The 11090-nt window shown below is 35.0% G+C and overlaps 2 protein-coding genes across 9 annotated transcripts; both read left to right on the top strand.

Annotated features, from left to right (window-relative positions):
• The first annotated feature begins 7 nt into the window (after positions 1 to 7).
• On the top strand, positions 8 to 7241 carry LOC108483472 (probable pectate lyase P59). Of its 8 annotated transcripts, none has more exons than XM_053026713.1 (12): positions 8 to 380; positions 1047 to 1153; positions 1337 to 1518; positions 1640 to 1822; positions 1943 to 2036; positions 2206 to 2345; positions 2679 to 2790; positions 3175 to 3289; positions 4033 to 5616; positions 5730 to 6387; positions 6508 to 6750; positions 6840 to 7241. In XM_053026713.1, exons 9-12 carry the CDS (start codon positions 5420 to 5422, stop codon positions 7062 to 7064), a joined length of 1323 nt encoding a protein of 440 aa, XP_052882673.1. In that variant the 5' UTR covers positions 8 to 380; positions 1047 to 1153; positions 1337 to 1518; positions 1640 to 1822; positions 1943 to 2036; positions 2206 to 2345; positions 2679 to 2790; positions 3175 to 3289; positions 4033 to 5419; the 3' UTR covers positions 7065 to 7241. The 8 variants fall into 8 exon arrangements, with proteins under 8 accessions (XP_052882673.1, XP_052882671.1, XP_052882675.1 ...); XM_053026711.1 differs by having other exon boundaries at positions 1919 to 2036; XM_053026715.1 differs by having other exon boundaries at positions 1919 to 2100.
• Positions 94 to 4239, top strand: LOC108481740 (lariat debranching enzyme-like). The gene is made up of 10 exons (XM_053026841.1): positions 94 to 258; positions 802 to 869; positions 1047 to 1153; positions 1337 to 1518; positions 1640 to 1701; positions 1806 to 1822; positions 1943 to 2036; positions 2206 to 2323; positions 2724 to 2849; positions 4033 to 4239. Exons 1-10 carry the CDS (start codon positions 94 to 96, stop codon positions 4237 to 4239), a joined length of 1146 nt encoding a protein of 381 aa, XP_052882801.1.
• Positions 7242 to 11090: the final 3849 nt, after the last annotated feature.

Raw genomic sequence — 11090 nt, 5'->3', positions numbered from 1 at the left:
TACAACCCTATTCCGTAGGCTCACCTTAAACACATGTTTGGTTAAATGGAATGCCTTATTACGGGCTTATTCCATTACGCGCTTGTGCAATGAATGTCTGATTTCTATTCTGTTTCTTCACCAGCGATTACTTATTCGGTGTTTAAGGATACTTTCACGCTCCCCACTTTGCTCCCCATTTCTTCGGCGATTCTCTCTCACTCTGGGTCTCTTTCCGACGTTTTCCTGTCATTCTTTTTTAGCTGCGGGAATCCACAGGCAAAAAAAACACACGCTATAGTAGGAAGAGAGTTTTCGGAGAGAGAAATCCTATGTTTTCTCTGCCGTTTCTGGTTTTTGTGATTTTTGAAATTCGCTGCTTCAGCGGAGACTCATTTCAGGTATCAATCTCTTTTTTAGTTTCAGCTCCATGCTTTTATACTTGTATTTCAGTGGGTTTTTCTTAGGGTTTTTGGTTTTTAGCTTTAGAAATCACTGTTTCGTTCCGTCTTTCAGATCTATAGATGTCGGTCTTGTTCTTCATTTTTGTTTGTTTATCGTCTACTATATGTTCTTTATTTTTGGATTGTCTGTTTCCCTCTGGTTAACATTATAGCTTTTGTGTTATTTTCTATTTCTTTTAAATCTTTGCTTAAACACTAATTAAAACATACTGAGTTTTTAAATATTTTCAGAGAATTTTACATTAAATATTTTCAGAACAACGTTTTAGTAAGTACTGTGTTCTTGGGCTTAGCTTTGCATCGGAACAGATTTTTCTAGTGTTTGTTCTAGTTAACTTTCATTCTTATTCTGCCTCAGGGATATCCCCATCATATCCCGTTTCGGAATAAGCTATTCCTAGAATATTCCCATCATTTCCCGTCCCGGTTCAGTATTTTTAGTGTCATTATCTGTTTTGCGGGTGCAAAATCATGAAGCTTCCAATTATTTATGGGAATTGTAAGCCACCCCCTTTTCTTCATATGTTCTAGCTTGGGGATTTTGATTCTTTTATGAAAAGGCCTTGAATTTTACCTTCTGCTATTGAAATGTGTGAACTTTAGGCATTATGGGGGATGGGCAGCACCTAATATATACTTCTTGGGGTATGCTGTGGTTGTAAAGCTTGGCAATATCCGTATTGGTGGACTTTCCGGAATTTACTATGCGGGTAATTATTGTTTAGGTTGGGTATGAAGTTCTTTTACTTGTCTATTCTATGTTTATTCTGGAGTTCTTTTAATGGCGATTGTTTATTTACTGCAAGCGAGTGTCAGATATGTTATATTGATTCTTATTTAGGGTGGAGAGTCGAAGCTTTGAAACTGAAATGAATTAGCTTTTCCTTGAGCAGGACACCATGAAAGGCCACCTTATAATGACAATACTATCAGGTCTGTGTATCATGTCCGGGAGTACGATGTTCACAAGCTTAAGCACCTAGAGGAACTGTTTTCACATGATTCGCCACTCAGCATCACTGATTATGGGAACTGGCAACAACTTGTTCGCTACAAAAAACATTTCAAAGATGAGGTAGTTATATTCAATTGGCGGAAATGCATATATGTGACAGAATGAAAATCTTCATATCAAGCATATTCAGTTTTCTTGTTGACCATTCCTGGTTGCTTGTTGGTTGAAACATATTTCCTAGATCCAGCAAGGAACTCTTGGAAGCAAACCTGCTGCTCAGCTGCTCGAAAAACTCAAACCAACGTATTGGTTTTGAGCTCACTTGCATTGCAAATTCACCGCTCTTGTTGAACATGAAGAGGGTGGTCGAGTGACAAAATTTATTGCACTCGATAAATGCCTTCCAGGGCGCAAGTTCTTGCAGGTATCTATCATATGTTCTGACCATTTCATTTAGGTTCTTTCTTTTGGTCTTTGCTGGAAGCTAATAAATGAATTCTGGCTTTCTCTGATCTTTTAGATTGTTGATATTGATCTCATCTAGGACCTTATGAGGTTCAGTACGATGAAGAATGGCTGGCAATAACGCGGAAATTGAACTGTGTCTTTCCTTTGACCTTCCGACGTGGAGACGTTGGGTGTGTGTATATATGACATTTTTGTTTTGACCATGCCACTCATCTCACTCTCTATCTCTCTTGGGTGGGGTGGACTAATGTTTTATTTCAAAATGTGCAATTTCTATTTTTGCAAGTACTATTACTCTACAAGAACTTGTGAGCCGACAACTGCTGTTCTAATATGTAGGAGAACAAAGCTCGACATGCAAGATTGTCGTCAATGGGTTAAGAGCAGGATAGAAGACAGAGGAGCCAAACCTTGTGAATTTTCTCAAACAGCTCCACCTCACAAACCCTCTGATTCAGTTTCAAACACTAATTTTTCTGGTAAATAATATGGTGATATTTTGATGCTTTTCCTTCTTTGAGGTGCTAATAGTATCTCCATTAATGGTTCTATCTTTTGGATTTAAGAAACTCACCATATATGTTTGCATATTTATACCATTTATCACAATAATGGTTAGGCATCTCGATATTACTGTCACAGTCGTTATGAAACACTATCCTTCATTTTTTGTCTTCTTTTAGCTCAATTAATTGTTGGTTAGCGAATGCGTTCTTTTTTATTTAGATTTGCAACTAGAATAATCATGACTTTTGCAATTTGTTTTTGCTCGATTTCTTTTTTAATTATTAAAATTTTCTCACCTTGTGTAGGTTCTCCCGGTAATCCTCAGACTGTATCTTTCTTGGAATTGCTAGATCTTCTTTATGTTTCTTCATAATGCATCGGACTCCAGGGATACTCCTACTTCATTGCCTCAAAAGGGTAAAGAGTTTTCTATTTACATTGTCCCACTCAGTTTTGATGCATTGTCCCTTTATACGGTAATTAGCAGCTTTTAGTTAATCTTCATTGTGATGCAGTCAAACCTAGAGTATACATGATTCTAGGAATACCTTTTGCTTCGATCTAAGCAAGACCAAACAACTTACCTTCCCAAATCCGACCTAGCTCCTGAAAATCTTGAAAAGGTTAAAAAAAGGAAAATCAAATAAATCAAAAGCCCACGGGCCTCGGTACCGCTGAACCCTGTTAATAGCCTGCTTCCCCTAAATATTTAGACCGTGGAACAACAAAGATAATTCATTAGCTTAATCAAATTGGGTATCTCTTATATCAACCTAAAATGAAGGTAGAAGTTGTGTGCAGGAAGCTGTATGACTAAGTCCGATACAATCTCAAAGAAATAGCTTTCCCTTCTTCATTGCCTGATCCTCCCCACATCAAACAGCACCGCAAATTGACTTGGCACGAGCTCTTCTTGGTACTTTTCTTTTCCAATTTCTCTTCTGTAGTAAGAGTTTTGTTTGCTTATTGATTTTTGGGTTTTAATGATGAATGCTATTAGATTCTGGATTTCCCCCCTTCCTTTATATAATTGTATTTTTTTTTTTTTATGGTTTATGTGATGGACAAGCTATATTAGTACTGGATTGTAGGTTAGATATTACTGCCAGTTTAAAGAGCATGGCTCTTTCATTTCTCCATCATAGTAAAATAGTGAGCTTGGTTTATAAATTAACCTCTTATTATTATTATTATTTTTTGCGTCGTTGCTATTGCTGTAAGCAAAACATTTTAGAATTCTGAAGCCTTTCTTTGGAAGAAAAAGATGCATGGTTTTTTACTTTAAATCAAGAATGTATGTTTGGAAGTACTTTACGTTTGAACTATTAGCAATTTCTACTCAAATATGATGATTTTGCCACTTCCTTTTTATAATATATATATTTTTTGCTTTTGTTCCATTTAACAAATTTTAAGGAAGCATAATGGAAATTTGAAATTTCACAGATGCTAGCTGGTGATCAGGGTGGGAATTAGATCATTGGGATATTGAAATAATCAAATGACTTTTGTGTACTGTTCTGCTTACTTGATGGTTAACTTAACCACTTGAATGTCAAATAATGCTCAATAACCTATTATTTGCCTATGCATTAGGGAATAATAGGCATTTATTTATTTTTAGTATATAACTAGTAAAAACCTGTCATCTTTCTTTAGGTCTTGAAGGAGGCCTCTAGGCTTTATGCTGCAGGTTGGGTAAGGGAAATTGGTCCTGATCTTAGACCAAACGATTATAAGAAGGATGATGGGACTGAAGGTAAATCCAATGGAGATAAGAGTAGTAGTACAGAGACAGAACTTTCGACCTTGGAGGATATTGGTGAGGAACTTTACTTTGTGGTTTCTTATCTTGAAATGTTCTGATGTATAAGTTGTCTGTAATGAATCAAGAAGTATATAGCATGACTTGAAAAATATTTGGCATATTATATGAGCAATAAACCGTTAGATTCGTGCTTGACACATCTTATGGAATTATCACATATGTTCAATTACTTGGGAGGTTATTGTACAACCAAAATATCTTTGAACTGAAACTCTAAATTAACTAAAACCAAATCAAAAACCCAAAATCAAAATTAAAAGTGAAATCCCAAACCAACTCTAAAACTTCAAACCGAAAACCTTAACTCAAACCCAAATCAAAAATCCAAACTTAAGGTTTTCAACATATATAGGTAACTACATTTATGGCTTTTTAAAACTATCTATTGTTTCTCATTCAAGTCCAACTTCAAATTATTTCTTTCGAACAAAATGTGATCTATGCAATGGTAAGTTTTTCTAGCCAAATTGAGTTCTATCTTAGCAGAAAAAAACTCTTGAAGTAACCTACATGAACTAGAAAACTTAGAAATTATGAGCAAGTTATGACGGGTTTAAATGTTTTTAGCCTCAAATCTTAAGCTTTTGATTACAATTTTTGATAAACCAAATTTCTAAATTTAGAATTATATTTCAACTTTAAATTAATATTTAAAACTGCAAAATATTTGAACTAACATGAAGTTTTAGGAGTAATGATGGAGACCAGCACAACATTAAGGCCAGTGAATAGTACCAGAATTGACATAGGACGTGTTCTATAATCTATGAGGCATCTGGAACATTATTACTCAAATATTAAAATAATTGAGACAAATTTTATAATAAATCGACCTTTATGGGATAAAAAATTAGTTAATTTATATTAATTAATTAAAATTTCATTTATAAAATTGGAAGCCCCGGCTTATGTGGGATTTAATTCTAATCTATTCTAAAATCATTGAAGTATAACCATTTCCCAAGAATAGAAATCGCAGCTAGCATTCCCTCCTTTGCCGCGGCGAAGAGAAAGGGAAAAATATTGCTTTTCTCTATTTTTAGGATATTTTTGTTGTATTCAAAGGCACCACTTTGGTTTCCTCTTCATAACTCCCTTTCGACATAGGTTGCCGCTGGTCTTGGTAATGTCTGCACCAGGACCTCGAGGCGTCTTGAAAATAGTCTCTTTTAATTTTGCCAGGAGCCGAAATCCGAAGCAAAGCAAAAAGTGCTAAACATGGATGCTGCTGGCAATCGAAGTTTTAAGTTACTATTATTTTTATTTGCTGCCATAATCCCAGCCCTGCAAGGTCACATCGGAGAATATGATGAATATTGGAAACAACGTGAATTGGAAGCTAAAGAAAACACCGAGCAGGCATATAACCCCAATCCTGAGGAAGTTACCCAGCATGTCAACCACCTTGTTTCCAGGTAGAAAAACATAGAGGATTGAGATTGTTAAGTGCCATTTTTCAATTACTAATGGTTTTTGGAATGTTTTTTTTAGTTGATATCGGCTTTTGTATTTTCTATTTTGCATCAAGGTCGCTGATGGGGCTAAATAGTACAAGACGACATTTGAGAGCAAGAAAAAAAGGCGGTCCCTGCGATCCAACCAACCCCATTGACCAGTGCTGGCGCTGTGATCGTAACTGGGAGAAAAACAGGCAGAGACTGGCTGATTGCGCCATTGGATTCGCACGTGGTACTATTGGTGGAAAGTACGGAAGAATTTACGTAGTGACCGATCCTTCAGATGATGATTTGTTAAATCCTAAACCTGGAACCCTACGTCATGCTGTGATCCAGAAGGAACCTCTTTGGATCATCTTTGCACGAGCTATGATCATCAGGCTAAAAGAGGAGCTCATTATGTCGGGTAACAAAACAATCGACGCTAGGGGAGCCAATGTGCATGTGGCTTATGGGGCTGGTATTACTATCCAGTATGTGAGGAACGTTATTATCCATGGCCTCCATATTCATCACATTGTTCCGGGCAATGGCGGCATGATCAGGGATTCCGTAAACCACTATGGGTTCAGGACAAAGAGCGATGGTGATGGGATTTCTCTTTTTGGAGCAACGAACGTTTGGCTTGATCACCTTTCAATGTATAAGTGTAGGGATGGTCTCATTGATGCCATTCAGGGGTCAACTGCCATAACAATCTCCAACTGCCATTTCACTCATCACGACCAGGTAATCAAAATTTTGATACTTCCAAGGATCATTAATATTAAAATCGTTTTTACCATTTATTCTAGGATGAGGTTGAGCAAGCTAGGGTGACGAATAATTTATCTGTATCTGTTGATACAGGTGATGTTGTTTGGAGCAAATGACAACCACAAAATGGATGAGAAGATGCAGATCACTCTTGTTTTCAACCACTTCGGTAAAGGATTGGTACAAAGGATGCCGAGGTGTCGATGGGGGTTTATCCATGTGGTCAACAATGACTATACTCATTGGCTCATGTATGCCATTGGAGGTAGTAGCCACCCTACCGTCATCAGCCAAGGCAACCGATATATTGCTCGACGTCACGTGGCATCTAAGGAGGTAGCCAATCTCATTTCCTTGTCAGAAATAAAATGATATGTTTTTTTACTTTCTAAAGTAATATTCATGACTGGTAAATTTTGGTAAAGGTGACCAAGAGGGACTATGCACCACCAGAAGTATGGAAGACGTGGAATTGGAGATCAGAAGGGGACCTGCTGCTGAATGGGGCTTTTTTCTCTCAATCCGGTGATCCAAAAGCCAGCTCGAAATTCAAAGGCGACACTAAGGTTTCTGCTAAGCCTGCTTATAAGGTGGACTTACTTACAAAAGATTCTGGAACACTTATATGTATCCGTGGCCGAGCTTGCTAACAATCACCAATGCACCCAAGGAAAAACATGGTCAGGGAGTTTGTCGGAATTATTATGATAAGAAAGAATCGCAGACAAAAAACAATTGAATTGCAACAAAATTGTCTGCAATAGTTTTATATATTTCACGCACCCCGTTTTGAACAATGAAACATGAGTTCTTCTAACAAAGAAAAACTTCTATGGAAAGAAAGAATAAAGATTATATGCTAATAAATAACAAATATATTAAGGTTAATAAATTCTAAATCTTCTATAAAATTTAGAAAATATGATCTGAAAACATAATTCAAATCCAATTGCTTCATAGCTTCTTAATTTGCTCGCATGATGCATGAACAATAATCTCGCAACACTTTCCTTGGTTTTCATGTTGCAAACACCAAATTTATCTCTCAACTTTTCAAACCTCATCTTCTGAAGTAGTGTGGTTAGAATATCTGCAAGTTGAGTTTCAGTACTGCAATGAACCAGAGTCACTTTTTTGCTTTGTTCGACTTCTTTCACGAAGTAGTACTTAATTTCAAAATATTTTGTCTTCCCGTGGAAGATTGGGTCTTTCGCAATTGTTATGGTAGACTGATTATTGTAAAAAAAATTGATTGCTTCATTTTGCATAAAATTCAAGTCAGACAAAAACTTTCTCAACCAATTTGCTTGATTGACTATTGCTACTGCAGCTACATACTCAAGCTTAGCTATGGATTGAGCAACTGTCAACTGCTTCTTAGAACACCAAGAGAATACCCCAGACCGAAGCAAAAAGAAATATTGTCGCATATCTTCTACTGATCCAACCCAATCACTGTTCGTGTACCCAAAAAACTTTGATGAGTTCGCCATTGCAGTGTCCATTGCAGTCTCAACACCCTTTTTGCAGATTTAAAATGAGATGCATCGTAGCAATGCATAAATTTTGACTACAAGCTAACTGTGAACATAATATAAGGTCGTGTCGCTGTTAAGTACAACAAACAACCAATAAGACGTCGATAATTTTTTTCATCAATCTTTTGAAAATTTCCACTACTACTGAGTTTTTCTCTAACTGCAACAGACGTGCTGATTGGTTTACACTTCTAGATGTAGAACCTCTTTAAAATCTTTAGTGCGAAGTTCTATTGGCTTATGAAAATAGCTTCTTAAACTTGTCGCACTTTCATCCCAAGGAAATGTCTTATATCCTCAAGATCCGACATTTCAAATATCTTCTTCTTTTGCAGTTTAAACTCCTTCACTAAGTCATTGCTGCTCCCAATCACAAGAAGATCGTAAACATATAGCGAAACAATTAACACCGTGAGTTCGCCAATCTTCTTCATATACATAGCAGGTTTGCTAGGACTTTTTTCAAATCTCAAGCTCACAAATTGCTCATCTATTCTTGCATACCTGTAATGACTCTATAGTCAGAGGTGTCAAAAAGTGCATTCTCGAGACTTCATCCCCATAAATCAGACTCTTAAATATTTATTAAAAATATTTACGAAATTAATTGTGTAGTTAATTAGGTTTCGATTAAGTGAAATTGCATGAATTAAGAGTTATTATAGTATAAGAACTAAATTGCATAAAGGTTAAAAGTTGAATTATAAATTAAATTAACTATAAAGGACTAAAGTAGCAAATGTACATTATTTCATGTTATTGGTATTAATGAAATATGAAATTATATATATGTTATATGTTATAATAATAGTTAAAATACATTTAATTTATGTATAATTTATAAAATAATAATGGTTATGATAATAAAAACATAAGGAAAAAGATGTTAACATGCAAAAGAGTAAGAAAAGAAAAGAAAGATAGGAAGGAGAAAGTAGAACATGGGCATCCTAAGGGCTTTTAAGTTTCAACTTCAATTGGTTAGTCAATTTAGTTCGTTTTTCTTGTGATTTTTATGTTTTTGGAATCCCAGTACCTAGGACTACCCAACTCATGTTGTAATTTTAATATTGATTGAGTTTTTAAATGTTATTATTAAATATTTTTAGTATTAGAGATTAAATTGATAGATTTTAAGCTAGAAATAGAAAAGGATTAAATTGTAGAATAAATTGTAAATTTTGAGTAATAGGGACTAAATTGTGAAAATTTCAAAATTTAGGTGTTTAATTGAAAATATGGAGTTAAATTTAGTTTAAAGTGAATTTTTATTAAAATATAGAATTAATTGTAAAGAATAAAAATTAGTCTCGGTTTAGGGACTAAATTGGAATTTAGGCAAACAATGAGTAAAAATTTAAAATATTTAATATGAGATCGAAATTTGTTGTATTGATGAATTTTAATTGTTTTAATTCCGTAGCTAACGTTGTACCGGAATCCTCGACTAAAAAGGAGAAGGATAAAATCGAAGTCAAATAGCTCGGAATCCATAGTTTGTATTCAAATAATCCGAACCTAGTTACTAATTATTATATTTTGATTTAATGCATATGGTAAGTGGTTGTTGAGGTGAGTATTTTGGCACTTTGATATTGAATTGAAATTATAGTTGATTGAAATGGATTGAGTTGGTATATATATTATGAATGTATTGATTATTTGAATTGAAATAAATATATGTGTAAATGTGATAATGTGCAATTATGATAATTGGATATTGGTTGTATTTGGAAGGTGAATTGGAACCCTATTAACTGTATCGGGTTAAGTCGGATATAGATGGCATGCCATAGAATAGGAAAAGTTTAAGGATTTCTTCAACTTCAAGTCGATGAGGTACTGGGTGCCAATTTACTTCGGTTTAACCGATGAGACACTAGGTGTCAATTTATATAGCACTGGGCATAGTTATTAATTCAGATTTTTCCGATGAGGCACTGGGTGCCAAACTAGTGCGTTAGTTGGATCCGTGTATCCGTCTGAGTCCAAGTCGTGTTAATAGGGGTAATTAAATAACAAGTTCTATTATCGATATTGAAATGGAAAAATATGTGAATTGGAAATGGAAAAGTGAATTGATATATGAAAGTTGGAAAAATTGTGATTATAAATGAGATATATGAGTAGTGTACTCATTGATTGAATATAGTTGAATTATGCCATTGTTAAAATGAAATGTTGATTGAGATATGAAAAGCTATTTTATAGTAAGTGATGTTAATTGAGTTATATGTTAAACTAACTAATGGAAGTGTTAGGATTTCGACCCGATTAAGCAACGAACAAGAAAATAGCAGAATAAATTGAGAAATTGAACACACAAATTTAACGTGGAAAAACCCCTCCAAAGAGGATAAAAAACCACGGGCAAAGATAATTTTATTATAATGGCAAATGAACGAAGAGTACAAAAGATGGAGATAAAAACTAAACCCCAAAAACCCGAAAATAAAGAACCCACAAAATGTAAACACAAAATTCTCTAAATGTGTTATGAGTTCTAATCTCTAATGGGTGTTTTCTAAGGTTGTAAAAGAGCCTATTTATAGGCTAAATTCATAAGTCAAATAATAGTAAAATAATCTAAACTAATCAGTGTTTGATTGAAACAAGTAAACAGAGTTTAACTGAAAGACTATTTTTCAAATTTGACTGAAAATAGGAGTCATATTTAACAAATCTCCACCTTGACTCATATTTCCACAACACCATCTTTGCCAAAGCCCGCCACGAGCCTATCTTGAACTATGCAGGGAATTAACTGAGTCGAATTTGTGCTTAGAAATTGGAAGACTTCTAGCCTTCGACTTGTACACTGCCAGATCAAAACTAACCTGGGTCTGATTTTCACGAACACAGTGCCCTAACTTTTCAAAACCTGCATCTAAAAGAAAACCTCTCTTCAACTAAACAGTCATTCCTTTTTCTCTCCTATGACCAAGTTGCCTCCGCTCCAAACAAGTTGACTTCAACTCCGTAACGGACGAGGGACGTCCGATTTCACCGGTCATTGTATAACCTTCCAGAATATAAAGACTGCCGGTTCTTTTACCTTTTAACAAAACGAGAGCTCCACGAGATACTTTAATACCGCTCGACTCGATGTTGATTTTGCATCCTTTCAAGTCTAAAATA

The sequence above is a fragment of the Gossypium arboreum genome, chromosome 4 (genome assembly GCF_025698485.1).
Source record: "Gossypium arboreum isolate Shixiya-1 chromosome 4, ASM2569848v2, whole genome shotgun sequence".
NCBI lineage: Eukaryota > Viridiplantae > Streptophyta > Magnoliopsida > Malvales > Malvaceae > Gossypium > Gossypium arboreum.
Note: the sequence above shows the minus strand (reverse complement) of the source record. Positions and strands in the feature narration are given on the sequence as shown.

What these genes read in the sequence shown, in the direction of transcription:
- LOC108483472 (XM_053026717.1), top strand. Translation starts at nt 5,420, where the DNA reads ATGGATGCTGCTGGCAATCGAAGTTTTAAGTTACTATTATTTTTATTT. An exon ending in ATTTCACTCATCACGACCAG is followed by an intron (nt 6,388 to 6,507) that starts GTAATCAAAATT and finishes CTGTTGATACAG; the next exon opens with GTGATGTTGTTTGGAGCAAA. An exon ending in GTCACGTGGCATCTAAGGAG is followed by an intron (nt 6,751 to 6,839) that starts GTAGCCAATCTC and finishes ATTTTGGTAAAG; the next exon opens with GTGACCAAGAGGGACTATGC.
- LOC108481740 (XM_053026841.1), top strand. Translation starts at nt 94, where the DNA reads ATGTCTGATTTCTATTCTGTTTCTTCACCAGCGATTACTTATTCGGTG. An exon ending in TTCCGGAATTTACTATGCGG is followed by an intron (nt 1,154 to 1,336) that starts GTAATTATTGTT and finishes TTCCTTGAGCAG; the next exon opens with GACACCATGAAAGGCCACCT. An exon ending in AAAAACATTTCAAAGATGAG is followed by an intron (nt 1,519 to 1,639) that starts GTAGTTATATTC and finishes CATATTTCCTAG; the next exon opens with ATCCAGCAAGGAACTCTTGG.